At 39.2% G+C, this 14606-nt stretch overlaps 1 protein-coding gene across 3 annotated transcripts in view; it reads left to right on the top strand.

Moving 5' to 3' along the window:
- Positions 1-14606, top strand: part of LOC128733516 (synaptic vesicle membrane protein VAT-1 homolog-like) — a 99833-nt gene that overhangs the window by 64775 nt on the left and 20452 nt on the right. For all 3 annotated transcript variants that reach the window (XM_053827162.1, XM_053827161.1, XM_053827163.1), the window contains exon 4: positions 11769-11898. In XM_053827162.1, the coding sequence (XP_053683137.1) occupies positions 11769-11898 (130 nt within the window). The remainder of the gene's footprint in view (positions 1-11768; positions 11899-14606) is intronic.

Here is a 14606-nt window from a genome sequence, read left to right on the forward strand (position 1 = left end):
AATTAATAGCTAAATTGAATTCATCTGATCAGTTTCCAGTACTTTCAAGAACTTCCAAAGACTCCAATGTTCTTTCTTTTTTTTTATCCAATATTCACTCAGAATCTAGACTCGTAAAGCTTTCAAACACTCTGGACTGGATTTTTTTAGAGTTTCAGCATTATTAATCTTCTTGAAACTCTTTTCCTGACATTTCTACAGTAAGCTGACCCCAGCAATAAATTGACTTATAATGTTGATATCAGCTTCCATTATTCATTATTATTGGAATTAATTGACTTATAATGTTGATATCAACTTCCAGTATACGTCTTGATTGAGGTATTTGTAAATTCCACAAATTCGCGTAAAAACGTGCTAATTTCAAACTTTAACGTAAAAATAAACTCCGTAAAAATGTGCTTCAGTGTGTATAACACTCCTCCGAGCAATAAAAGGGACAAGACTTGAGTGTGGCAGCACCTTTTTACGCATTGACGTCATCAATATCCTTCAGGTTTGCTTTTTCATGACGAAAAAGCATGCCCCCGGGTCGTAAATAGTTTCTTTTTTTCCTTTTTTCTTTCTTAGTTTTTTTTACGCAAAGCGGCCAGAGGTTAGGCTTTTGCTTTGTTGCTTCGGTTCATGGCGGCTAAAAATATTTACCATACGCACCCGAATTGCTGTAGTAGGGTCATAAAAAGTCGCGACTAACGAATACGCACCAGACAGCATTAATTTGAACGAAATATCGATTTTTCGATAGCGCAAAAAATGATGAGGGCTATTTTTAGGGACTGGAATTTCAGGAATTTTAATGGACTTGCTCAAAGCATTTTAACGATGAAAACTAGTGTCGAACTAAACGTAATCCAACGGTTTATTTAAACCCACAGCATTGTCGAAAAACCGTCCAAGATTCCAAACTTTTTTTCTTCATGGCTAGTATAAAAGGTGAAGGAAGCGAGAAATTAAGCATCGTTTTTTAACTCCGTCTACCAGGGGAACATTTTGCCTTAACTCTGTTTTTTACCAATTTTTCTTTTCCTTCAAACTTTTCTTCGGTGTAAGCAGATGAGTTTCGTAGCACTTCGCAGAAACCTCCAGCAAGCAGTAGACCAGTGGAAAATGAAAAATCGATAGGCAAGACTTGATTCTACAGTCACTGTGCTGCTTGCTTTCAGTAACCCGCCCCCGTAGTACGATGTACATATATAGCGGTGGCCGGGTGTGATTCTGCACTGTGAGGAAACATCGTCGCGTACACCAAGTACATATAAACAGCTTCTTCTGACTATTCCCGTCGGATGTTCTGACGGAAGAAAACAGCGAACAGTAGCGCGTCTGGTAACCAAACAGCCAGCCGTCGGCCGGTCGGCTCCCTGGTGGAAGGAGGGAGTTGTCGTTATCCGGAAATGTCTGCCCGCTGCTGGGATTTTCGCCAGGATTTTGATCTTTGATCTTTCCTCGGGAAATCTGCTGTTGCTGTGGCCTTCGGTTTAAAATAACTTCCTTAAAGTAAAAAAGGGGTGTGTGTGTTTTAATATGTTTCTTTATAATTCCTTTAGGAAATGTCTCTTCTTCGACTAAAATTGCCTCGGACTTTTGCATAAGCTTGTTCCAAATATCTCGAATAACTTTTTTCGAAAGGCAAATGATTGCTATTAATCCTGTTTTCCACTCTCTTTTGTGATACGAACACTGATATGCCCGCAGTTGATCAAACTACGACAGGAATCCTTCCCACCCACTTGTTGTATTCGAAACCTCGAAATCGAGCAAGGTTCACATCGAACCCTTTAAACTCCCGTCAAAAATAAGGCAAAACAAACAAATTTCCGCCTCTTCAGCATCCTCCCAGCGGGAAGCAAACAGAAACCAATTTCATTTAATCGCTTCACTCCGCTTTTCTCTTCCTTCGCAGTGACCCCACTTTGCCTAGTTGTCGCCCAAACCGAAGGTGCCTACAACGAAATACATTTTCCGCCATACTAACCCAAAGTATTGTTTCGCCAAGGGAGTGGGGGGCTATTTTTCCATCCCATGGTATAAACATTTCAGCACATTTACACGCATTATAAAGGAGCAGCCTTCTGTCTTTTTATTAGCGTTTCTGCCAGAGACTGACGTCCCGACCGCAGACATGGAAATATTTTTCCGACCGAGTTTTGAGAGGATGCTCATTATTCCTTCTAGCTTTTCGCATACCAGAGGAAACACCATACTAAATTTAATTAAAATTTGTTAACTTAATCACTGAATAATTGCCGTAAAACAACTTATTCAAATGAGTAGAGCAGCTCCACCGTCACAATTTCTTCTGAGCCGAAGCAGTTGAGTTTCACAAACCACCAGGGCTCAAAGCTCGTTAAAAAATAATTTCTCTAATGGCACTTTCAGTTAAAGATTTCAATCGAAACTACTACAAGAGAAAGTCAAAAACAAAGATAAAGAAAAAATCTGCAAACGAAGTTAAACAACCATTTTCGTCACAAATTTGTCCCACACCCAAACAAACACGGACCGCTCGCGACGACCACATTTAACGTCGCCTCTGTGTCCCTTCAAGCGGTTATTCCCAGCAGCAGCGCCGCGATACGAGATTGCACCTGCAGATTTCAGCTGCTGGACAGCAGCGCAAGTTAGTTGAACGCGTAGCAATCATAAATTGCAATCATGATTGGGACTGCAACAGAGGAGAGTTGACTCAAAGTTGCCCTCCTTCTCATCCTTCTCCTCTCGACCAGGTGTTTTATCAGCTCAAAAAGTTTTGCCATTTAGCAAATTTTTCTGCGAGCGTCATCTGAAACATTTCTTTTGCTGTTCAGTGAAAATTTAATAAGTGGATTTGTATACTTTCGTAAAGTAGTTCCAAAACTAGTCACGACGCTATTCAAATAGTTATTTTTAATTATCTTTCGATTGAAGCATTAATCATCAAAAAGTTTAATACCATTGAGAATTTTTAGTTCGTCAAATGTTTGCACGACTCAATTTTTTGCATTTTTTCTCAACTGGAAATATTCATTTCATCTGAGTGTAGCGTGTTTTCTGCTTCACCCGCTATCAATAACTGCTGCTATGAGTCTTCTGTGACGGGAATAGGGAATAGGGATAGTTCCTGGTTAGTTTGCCGGTAGACAGAGGAATGCTACAGATAGTGAAATAGAACCGTAATAAGCATAAAATCATATCTGCACTGAAGTAAGAGATAATCGAAAAGGAACAGCAAAAAATCGGCAAATGACGACGGAAAGGCTGGCAGATTTGCCGTGTTTCTCGAGTGGACTCCATCGAATGTGGCTCTATACATCAGAATGTCGAGAGCTGAAGTCAGCATCAAGAGAATTGATTTTTTCGTCGCTGCTATTGTTCTGCTGCCGCCTTACAGCCTGCATAGTTTCGTCCGGATCCAATATGGCGATCGGTTTGGCAGCAGCCAGTGTCCCGGCAGTTAAAAGGGTGCGGCCTCATCAGGATGGGATGCGATGCTATGCGATGCGATGCGATGCGATGCGATGTGCATCCCATTGTCGCCGGTAGCGTGGGTGGTTGGGGCATTTATATGCGATGGTTTCAATGGTCTACCACTGACTGCCTAGTTACCACTCACTCACTCGCTTCACAACCAACGTCTCATTTTCATTGCAAGAAGCGCTATGGCTAAGGCTTGGACTTGAACAAAGAAGATCTTGACTGGCATTGCACATCAGCAGCAGCTGTAACTGATTCCAATGGGCAGGCATAATACATAAATGCCGCAGAGCAGGTCTAGGCGAGTTATTTTGCCTGCTAGTCAGTACTTATATTTTTTGTTCTTCCACTGCACTGTGTACTGGTGGGCGGTGGCAATCCATTCCGCTGGAGAAAATGTGGAAAAAAGCTCTGTAAAATTGCAACCGATTATTTATCGAAGTACCTTAACTGGAAAGATAGAACATAACTCGCGATAACGATTGTATCGTGAGAGATAAATCGCCAGTTTGTTGCCGACGAAAGCAAAATCTGTGCAGCCACGTTCCTCTTTTGGCACTTGGTCGAGATTGAAACGAATCCCGAAAATCAGCGTTTTGATAGCTGCCTGGCTGCTATCAGAACTCAGACGTAAATAACGTTGCATGTCATTACCTGTCGTTGCCTCTCTCTGAGGCGTAATCTGAGCTCCACTCTTGATTGTAAAGATTTTTGCTGAAAAAATGGTACAATAACTACCCTTCGCTTCGCACAAGAAACCGTCAGGATTGTAAGCCAAATAGGCGAAAATTTTCCTTTCCTTAGCCTACTAGTAACTCTTCTTTAGGAGTAAAGTCACTTGCGAAAGTCCAATGTGAAAAATAGGCGTTATGTCACTAGGAGCAAGAGCAAACTTATTTCCGACAACAAAACCGTAAAGTAGAAAGTAAAGGCTTGATAATGAAAATAATTTGTGGATCGGCGGTTGGAGTTGTAGTAGATTGTCATTGCTTTGTCTTAACAGTTACAGCTTCCTCTTTTCGCCATCGTATACGACACTCATACGCCACATTATTGAGAGGTTTTGTATTCGCGACACTGTCTAGTCGACTTTGACAGTTTTCAAGTCACTGCACATTCTTCGTGCTGAATTATATTATAAGAGTGGTACTGGCACGAGGGCTCTGAATAATGCCTCTTGTCAGCGTTTGGGTCAACCTTCCAAGTTTGTCTGGATCTTTCAGATTTTTTGATACCTAATCAGACAGACCGACTAGGCGTTGAGCCTTGTCTTCCAGATTTTCGGTAATGTACCAGATTTCCACTCCTGCGGCTCGCAAAAAGGCCATCAAGCTCTCATTTCAAGTAAAATTTTCACATATACGGTTAGCAAAATCGTTAGGTTGTTCCTCAAAAAACTGGCCTCTCTATCAGACCAAATCTCGGGTACTTTGTCAAAAGGATGGTCAGCTTTTCGCCAGCTTTTTGTCCAAAGGCAAATTCTAACTTATTGCGCTTCCTGGTATCAAGGTGATAAGAACACTCAATAGCGGTTCCGCAAAGAATGACGTGCGGAATATAGAAAACCCTCTGGAGGATACTGTAATAGATCAATAATGGTCGCAGTGCATAACATAACTAAAAAACCTTTTTAATCCACCTAGTGGTGAAAGGAACCTTTGTTATACCGTCTTACTTGCAATTAGAGATAGAAATCGACACGTTTGGTTTACATGAAATTTTTGGAAATTGAAAAAGTTTACAAAATTTGAAGCAAATAGAAGCACTTATAAATTTTGATAGTTTCTTTTCTCATGAAATTGCTGAGTAAGTTGTTACTGATGAGGGTAAGTGCAAGTAAAAGTAAGTTGTAAGCTGAAATATTATTCTTTAACATATACATTGCGTAGTAAAGGTCTAGTTTATAGGTTTTTGAACTATGCATAATTTCCTGTAACGCCATTCTATTTGATTCACAACAATAAAGTTTTCTTGAATAAATTTCATCAATTTTTATGAACCTTCAGTTACTCACGTTGTTGTATTTTGTACACCATATGTAGGTTTTTGAATGCCATATTGTTATATAGTTACAAATCGTATATTACGTATATACTAACGTATATTCTTCAATAAACTTGTTATGAGCAAAATGTCAGAATTATTCAATGCATTATTACTTTAAATTGTTAGGAAAATAGATTAGCATAAACCGACATCACAGAAACGAAGCAAGTAGCATGTGAGGTGTACCGCAATTGACCCCAACTGGAATTTTCTTTCGTTTCTTCATATGGAAAATGGTGTCTGTGTGCAGCAAAACTACCAGTAAATGTAAAATGTTTAAAATGTATCCGTCTGTTGGTAGTCGAGTAATTCGGGGTCAAAATCAGGATATTTTTTATAATCGAAGTTCTACAGTTTGTAAACAAGGAAACATAGAGGTATACTATATTCAGCAAAGTTGTGTATTTTTATTATTTATACAACTTTGTAATACATGAAAAAGTCATACAACAATTACAAAAAGAGCTAAAATAGAAAAACTGATTTTTCAAATTCATATACAATAAATAAGATCTCTTCGTTGAAGAGATAGAAGGTTACTGTCTTCAGCAAAATTTCTTGTAATAATATGCTCTAAAACTTTGCAGAACACATCAATGTGTTATATTGAAACTGAAGGAAAATAATTTTTTTATTTCACTTTTAGGGGGATTAATCAATATTCAAATTCTACCAGACGATAGAGCATTCAATTTCAAGAAACTCTTCCAAAGGTTCGATAAACTTAAAACCAAGTTTTCCTAGTCAACACTCTAGTGCGCACGTTTTCTTTGGTTTTGGGCTATTGTGCGCGCGAGTAACCGTGTTACAAAAGTTGGCGCGTATGTTCAAGGGTTAATATCTTTTGACCGGCAAAACCAATTCTTATGAAATTTTGCATATATATTCGTAGTGTGAAAACCTCTCGTTTGATATTAAAATAATTGAAATTAGGTTATTTTTCTTGGTTAAAATCATTATAAATTATTGTTAATTTTGGTGTGGTGTATTGAATTACTCATAACTTTCAAATTAAACATCCAATCAAAAAACCATTCAATAGTGATCTATCCGGCTATATTACCTGCCAAATGAAACTAATAGCACGTAAATCGGTTTGGCCATCTCTGAGAAACAGGCGATCATTTGAACCTTGTCAAAACTGGTTTTTTAAGCATAACTTTCAAACCACTTATTTGTTTTCAATAAAAATTGGCGTGAAGTTTAGCAATAGTAAGAGCTTTTATTTGGTACTAAGATCGATGAAATCGGTTATGTGGTTCCGGAGAAAATCGTGTCACGTAAATTTCACATTTTTGCTTATAACTTTTAAACTAAAAGTCAGACCACGAAACCATTTAATCGTGATATACTAGGTAAAAATACCTTTCAAATAAAAGTTATAGCAGACGAATCGGTTCAGCCATCTCCGAGAAATAGGCGATTGAAAATTGAAGCGCACACACATACACACATACACACACACACACACACAGACATTGCTCATTCGTCGAACCTGATCGATTGGTATATGTGACACGGCCCTCCGGGCCTCAGATCGACTTCGTGTTTTTCGACCAATTCCTAAACCTTTGTTATATTGTATAACAAAGGTAAAAATTACATAACTAAAAAAACTAGCAAAATAGGTCCACTGAGTGCAGGACAGCCCTGCTTCCAGTTCATCACCGTCAATAGTCCCCGTGCGTGGAATGCAAACGTTGCTTTGTCTGAAGCTTCTTCCTACCATATATCTGGTTTTCGACGCATTGATTTGTAACCCAATCCTCCCTGCCTCCCTTTTTAGTCTGGCGTAGATTACCTCCGCCGTCGGAAGGTTTCTAGTAACGATGCCAAGGTCGTCTGCGAAGGCTAGTAGTTGGCTACTCTTGCTGAAAGATTATTGACCGCACTGCATGGTAAACGCTTCTTACCACTTCTTGCCCTCTATTTAGACTAGCCTGGACCCGGAGCGTTAAATCCCGAACAATCCATGTGAAGTAAAGCCAGTGGCGTTGGTAAGTAAGAGGAACGACCAACGGCGGCATAAAGTAAAGCAAAAACATTTCTAAGAATGCGCGGGCCAGTTTCTCCAAAGGTGCGCGCATGGAAAATGCAATTAAAGAATAGAGACAGGGCGAGTTCTGTAATTAGCCGCATAGGTGATAAAGGGTTGCTGCTACGTCTCAGATTGCGCAAGTTAAACGGTGAGAGAGCGAAAGACGCTCTTTCACTTGGGTACTCTTCCTTTCGCGCGTGCATATGCTCGTGAACAAAGGCTGCAGAAAGAAAATATTTAAAAACTTTGCGACACCAAAAACACACTCCAACGAGCAATGTTGATTGTTTTTAGAATTGAACCTCATGCTTAATCGGTATTAATAGTTTTTCGTTTCGAAAAACGTATTGATAATGTTTTACGCTACACTCAACTACTGTAGCACTATTGCTCCGCTTGTGAGTACCGTATTGGCTTTAAGCTTATTTTCATTTCGATCGAACTGTAAACCCATAAATTCACTTCACATGAACCGTAAACCGAAAGCTGATGAAATTTTAAAGAGATCCACAACATTTATTTTACGACCTGTTTTCGCTAGCGAAAAAATATGCTTTTTCGCTTGGTTCTATTTTTACTTCGCTAGGAACTGTATACTATGCTTTCATGAGGTTGAAAATTCGACTGCGTCCCGCAGATGGATCGAGAAACACCTGGGAATGCATAGTTTGATGGTATCTGGAGTGTTAAAGTCATACAAGAAGAGCCAAACGACCCAGCGGCGGGCAGGAAATCGACGTCAGCTGACCTAGTGAAGGCCAAGAGGGTGTTGAGTCTATTCAAGCGTCGAATGTTTTCATCTGGTTTGTCGTGCAGATGAAACGTGCCGTCCGGCAGGTCTTAAACATCCAGAAGACATCGAACCGGAACGACAAACAAATACGGTAGCCGAAATCCACGCCAGGATCGCGTATCGCCATCGGATGGCGATCCGAGGTGCGACGTGATGGACTTCAAAGCGGACACAAAACAGTTGCCGTGGCAGAAGTTTTACGAAGATGCCCGAAACCTCATGATTGGTGTCAAGTGCAAGGTGCGGCTATTCGGTCGATTATGGAGTGCAGGTCCGATGAAGTAACGAAATAAACACCTGACCATAATGTTGTTTTTCCCTGATAGCTTGAAAAAAATCGACCTAAAATGAATTTTTGGCGACCATTTATATGTGTTACATTTTTTTATGCACAGTTTTATGGTTTGCGCGATAACGTCAAAGTCTCTAGATAAAAGTGCTAAACGAGAATATTTGGCTTTGGTTCTCCACGAACCACGAACATTCTGGTAAAATATTGTTAATGATAGAACGACTCGAGGATTCGGATGAGAACATTTTCGAACAAAGAACCAGAATCCGGATCACTGGAGTGACCGGAAACATTTCAGTAGTAACTGTGGACTTTATGCTATTCTGGTAGGATGTTCCACTGGTGGTTGGATGGCGGCATGCCGGAAGCGGAATAGGGATCAATGTTAGGGATAGCAGTTTTTAGTCAATAGATAGGGCGGACAAGCTTCATTCCTCAATTCCTTTCGAATCTAGAATTTCGAAAGGTTGTAGCATTCAAAAAGGCCCTTAGGTGATCAGCATATATGAAATAATGATCAGATATGGGGGGTCTCGTTTGAAACGTACCATTGTGTCAACCCATTATGTCAACCAGAGTTATGGTAGAGCGAATCGTCAAATGCAAATATGGCTCCTAAACCGAAGCAGTACGGACAAAACCATTAAAAAGTTTTACCCATAAATATAAATCTGCTATCCGTTTTTGTTACAGATTTATCTGTGATACTCTGAGTATTTAATTAGCGATGTACGGGTAGGAAATTGTATCTGAAAAGCTAATAATACTGACTCGAATACAGTTAATAATTCACAAAATGATACCGGGAAAAGTTTTCTGTGTTGTTTTCCACGAAAGGGGCAAGTGGCACAAGGCTCGATTGTGTATGGTTTATGAAACCCAAAATAATACTCCTTTCATGACTCACATGTTTTCACCCCTTTCGAATGGCCAGTACGGTCAATTACACGGAATTGTATCTTGATTTTAAGGTTTCCGATTTTTTGACTTCCACGACAGATTTAGGTGTCAAAGTTCAGTTGTTTGATTAAATTTCTGATTAAATTAAAAAATTGGGCAGAATTCCCCGCTTAAAAACGAACACGCTTTGACATAATTTATGTCTTGAATTTACTCCGTATTTTTGAAAAGTTCGATGAAAATCCTTTATTAAACTTTATTGGATAAGAAAAAAGAAAGACCGCCTTCACACAATTTCTTATCTGATACTTGTTCAGATAACTATTTTACATGAAAATAATTGAAAATTATTTATCCGATTTTGGCCGCTGAAATTGTCTTATCATTTCGTAGAAAAGATCTTATCCATTACGTGGAAATGAGTAACATATACTCATGACTGTTATAGTCTTGAAACTGTTGATTGTTCCAATGCGTAACAAACCTCCTCTAAACTGGCCTTTCCGTGAAGTTGTTTCAACTTGATCTGCCTGCTACCTTCAACATCGTTTAGAAATTATCCTAAATTTAGTTTCTCGAGTTTCCACTATCGAAAACGCCGACTTTAGCAGTCAATCAAAGTCCCATAAAGCCGATCATTATGGGCCCATAAAACCTGACTAATTTGAAAACAGTTTAGATTATTTTGGGCCAACACGACCGGGAGTAAATCATGCAACAACAGTACCACAGTGCGGATGCGGTACCGAACAACGTCAGCAGCAGCAGCAGCAGCCAGCATGTATGGACTTTGCTCTTGACAATGATGAGGTCATTTCCTTTCTCGTTTTCTCCTCGAGCATCATATACTTACACTCCTGCTGTCAGGCTGATCTGCAGTTTGTTCTGAAAACTGATGGGAAGTACGTAACAGGGAAAACTTGAAAAACATAGTTCATCCATTCATCTCTTCCAGACGGTAGGATGCTGTGTGCAGTATGATTTCTACTCGGAACAATTTAAAAACATGGTACATGCTGCTTACTGCTAGCCTTCTTAAGGGGCTGTGCTGCCTGTGTTTGTGTATATGCGCGAAGGCGCTACACGTCGCTGCATGTGCAATTGACAGTAGTACAGTAAACGTACATGTTGGTCGCAAGTGCCACAGTGCTCCGGCTGTAGAAGACTGTTGCCGATTGATTTGTTTTGTGGGTGTTGTAATTTATCGAGGACATGGCACATGGTGTGGTACACTGGAATGTTTTTAAAGGCATCCATTCATCATTTTCTAGTTGATACTAACTAACTGTATATTTCACTAGTATGTTGCTTGAACTATATTACTGGACTTAAACTAGAGTAAACTAGAACATGGAGCCGTAATTTTAATTGCCATTGGTAAGTCTCTGAGATCATTAAAAACTGAGCACTTTGAATCTCAGCAATTCTTATCAAGATTAATTGTGATGCAAGATATTCTCGCCACCATTCTTTACAGTTTTACAAAAACCAGTTGAAAAGTTTGAAAATGAATTATCATGCTACGGTATTTTCGAATTTTATTATTTGCATCTCTAACGAGACATTCTAGTCAGGTTGGCAACGCTTCGAACCGTCTTTTCATCAGCTGCAAACTGCACGTAATTTTCCCAGAAAACGAGACAATTCGTCGCGCGATGCTGCGCTGCACCGACGCTGCCTTGCTCTCATTTCGTTGTCAAGTGCATGTGCCTTGTTGAAAAGTTTTTCCTTCCCCGTTAGTTTGCTGCCTCTCCGGCGCGGCGGTGTTGGCATCACGTTTCGTCCGTCTGTCTGTCGGTTGGTCGGTCGGTATTATGTCTGCCGGTTGGTACCGAATGTTGAACTGCTTCAAAGGCCACCCTTCAGCGGGTCGACTTTCCAGTACCCAAAAGTGGAGAAATTTTCTTAATTATGTGTGGAATATAAATTGGAAACCATTTACCATATGCTTTCTGTCACGTTGGGGAAGTAAAACTCCGGGATGCTCTTGTCGTGCATCCCGAACCCTCCGGGTTCGGTGTCAGAACTACAAGGTAAGGCCATCACCGAAACCAAAAGCAAACACATTTGAAATATTTTATGTTGCATTTAAATTTTCTTCTCCGCAATGGCACTCAAAGCTAAACGAGCGAACTTGTCACGAACCCACACTGTACCATGATGTACCATGGTATGGTATGTACTTTCCCAAATGGCATTTCTTCTAACGTTGGTTTTTATTTATCTCTGTCTTATTTCATTCACAGCGGTCTCAACTTCCAGGACTTGATGGTACGCCTCGGTGCAATCGATTCACCACCAAAAACACCAACCATCCTCGGATTCGAGTGCGCCGGAGAAATCGAGGCGGTCGGTGAGGAAGTGGAAGGATTCAAGGTAAGCTTTCAGGAGGGAAACAGGCATGCAATATAAATAAGGGGTTATTTATTCTAATTAAAAGTTTATTAGTTTAAATATTAGGACGCATGAAGATTAGACTAAATTATGACAAAAGTTAAAGTTTCTTTAGATCGTTCATAATTCGGTTTCAAGTTTCACATATGGGATTATGTCCACATTTGGATAAAATCCATCAAAATTAGGTGGCAATAGCTTGGCTCTACTCCAAATCGGGCAATTGTTCCTATTGACCTATCCTATTTCTATTCAATTCAAAGACCTTCATCGCTGTGATTTTTTCTAGTAAAATTCGCAATCAGCAGCGAACTACATTTTGAGTGAAACTATTAGTTCAATTAAAAATCTCTTCAAATATTTCAAAATTAATCGATGTTTGATTATCGATGTCGCATGAAAATTTTTTAAACTTTCAATTTCAGAAATTATTTTTTGTTCACATCTTACACCGAAATTTTAGCATAAGTAGTATTCTTCTATTAGCAATTTACTAAACTTGAGAGAAAATATTCCTCGCGAATTTTTGGTCTAAACTAAGAAAAATTCTGACTAACAATAAGACTTTTTTTACATTTTCGGTTGATGACAATAGACCGTATGAATAAAAGAGCTAGAGTAAATGCTCCCATAAGATTTAGCAAAGCAAAGCAAAGCAAACTGTTTTATTCATACGGCCTAATATTGGCTGTAATAATAGTAAAAAATGAAAATGTTTCATGAAAAATATCACTTGTTATGATCGTCAAACAGTTCATGCTCTTACCCCAAGGGATTGTATTTTTGTCAAGCACAGTTATATAGGTACTGACACGACGAGAGTTTACTTTGCGGTGATGTAGAGAATCCCGTGCCCTGATTTGCAATCAAGGAGATACGGATTTCCGCCTGAAGGGTAACATTTTTCAAAGCCCATTTTCAATTTATTTATTTGACAATTTCTATATGTACATATATATATCTAGCAAATGATTCGAAATTGAGTGCTGTACGGCAGTAAGGCAGTTCGTATGCCGTATTTTTAGGTTGAAAATTCCGAATCTGATATTGGTTTCTACACTACTTGAAATGTATCATGCAAAGTCCTATTGAAATTTCATGATTCTTCAATTTTGACGATTTTGATAAAATATTGGGAAATTTTCTAAGCGATTCAGTCGAAAAATCTTTTTTGTGATAACTTTCTTTATTCCACGATATTGTAAATTCGTCGCTATTTTTATTGGAGTACAGTTTCCGGCAGCTGGCAGTGATTACGTGGGGAATCTTGTCTTCTAAGGTGTTAGTCATTTACACCCAATCGATGAGATCCAAACTTGACATAACCCCACGAAAAATAGTCCAGCGATTTTGAATAGCATAATCTTACAGGTCAATTTACGGGTCCATTTCGCAAAACTCTTCGTTCCACGAAAGTTTCTTTCAATAAATGGCATGTTGCATCATGTTGTTGAAACCTCACCTCCTCCACGCTAAGTGTATTCAATATTTGTATCAAAAATGGTTCGCTTCGAAAATGGTTCCGGGAAGGAAAGGAAACTTTACTTAAATGGGGCAATTGTTCCTATTCACTTTAATTTGAGTTTGAGCCTATTCAATGAATACACGGTGTGTCAAGGCCACTATGGTCCAAATGGGCACAGATTTTTCCTTTAGCATATTTTGCTTTTGTTTTAGCAATACTAAAGTAACACTTTTAGGCCGATCAAACACTTTTAAAGTTGATGCTATTCAGCCTTTATCCGGACGAACGTTTGTTAATAGCTATGAAAACCTTTATTCAGCTCCTAAACATACAAATCTAATGATTTTATCCTGCTTTTGGGTATTTAATGGCTGCTTTCGAAGCTTAATTGAAGCTTAACAGAATTTTTTCCGTGATTTTAAATACCCGGTCTTGCGTAATGCTGTCCATTCTATTTTTAGAATGTGAGATAGCTTTGCAATTCGTTTCTAACCACTTAATCAACGTCTCATCAGCCTTTATGCAGCCAATAAATAATCCTACCTAAGAATTAAAAAATGAGACTTGTCATTATTTTTTGTTCTGCTCCGACCAGACATCGAACGCGAATATATTTGATTTCGAATAACTTTTATTCCTATATTGGCGGCCGCCATCTTGATCTGCCTATATTAAATCGCCATAATAGTCACTGTATGATCAGCTTTGCAGGACAGACAGTGAGAATATCTTCACACCAAACGCCGTACCAAGTTACATTAAAGGTTTTGATATTATGATGTTGTTGTTGGGCCAGTACAAATATTTTTAAAGTTTTTGTCCTTCCGGTGTTGGGCAACTGAAGGGGGGGGGGCTGTAGAGCCTACAGACAATTGATTTTAAAACTGGGTTTAAAAATTGAGGAAAAAAAATTCTTGAGCCTGAGTAAAAAACTAAGTACCGCATGGAAAATAACATATATGAAAAGCAAGAATAGGTTTGGACCCACACGCCCTGGCAGGTGTTGTGGGTTCAAATCCGGTTATAATCTCTGATTACAGCTTGGTTCGACCCATGCACCTTCCAGCATTGGACAAAAGATAGAAGTCACAACGACAACTTGTTAAGCATAGCTACCTACCCTCCCCCCCCTTCCTTTCCACCCTTCCCCTTCATTCCCGAAAAAAAAATCCTTCTTCATTACTTTCCCTTACCGTCCCTTCATCAATTGTAGAATCATCGTTTC

This window comes from Sabethes cyaneus, chromosome 2 (genome assembly GCF_943734655.1).
Source record: "Sabethes cyaneus chromosome 2, idSabCyanKW18_F2, whole genome shotgun sequence".
NCBI classification, from domain to species: Eukaryota; Metazoa; Arthropoda; class Insecta; order Diptera; family Culicidae; genus Sabethes; species Sabethes cyaneus.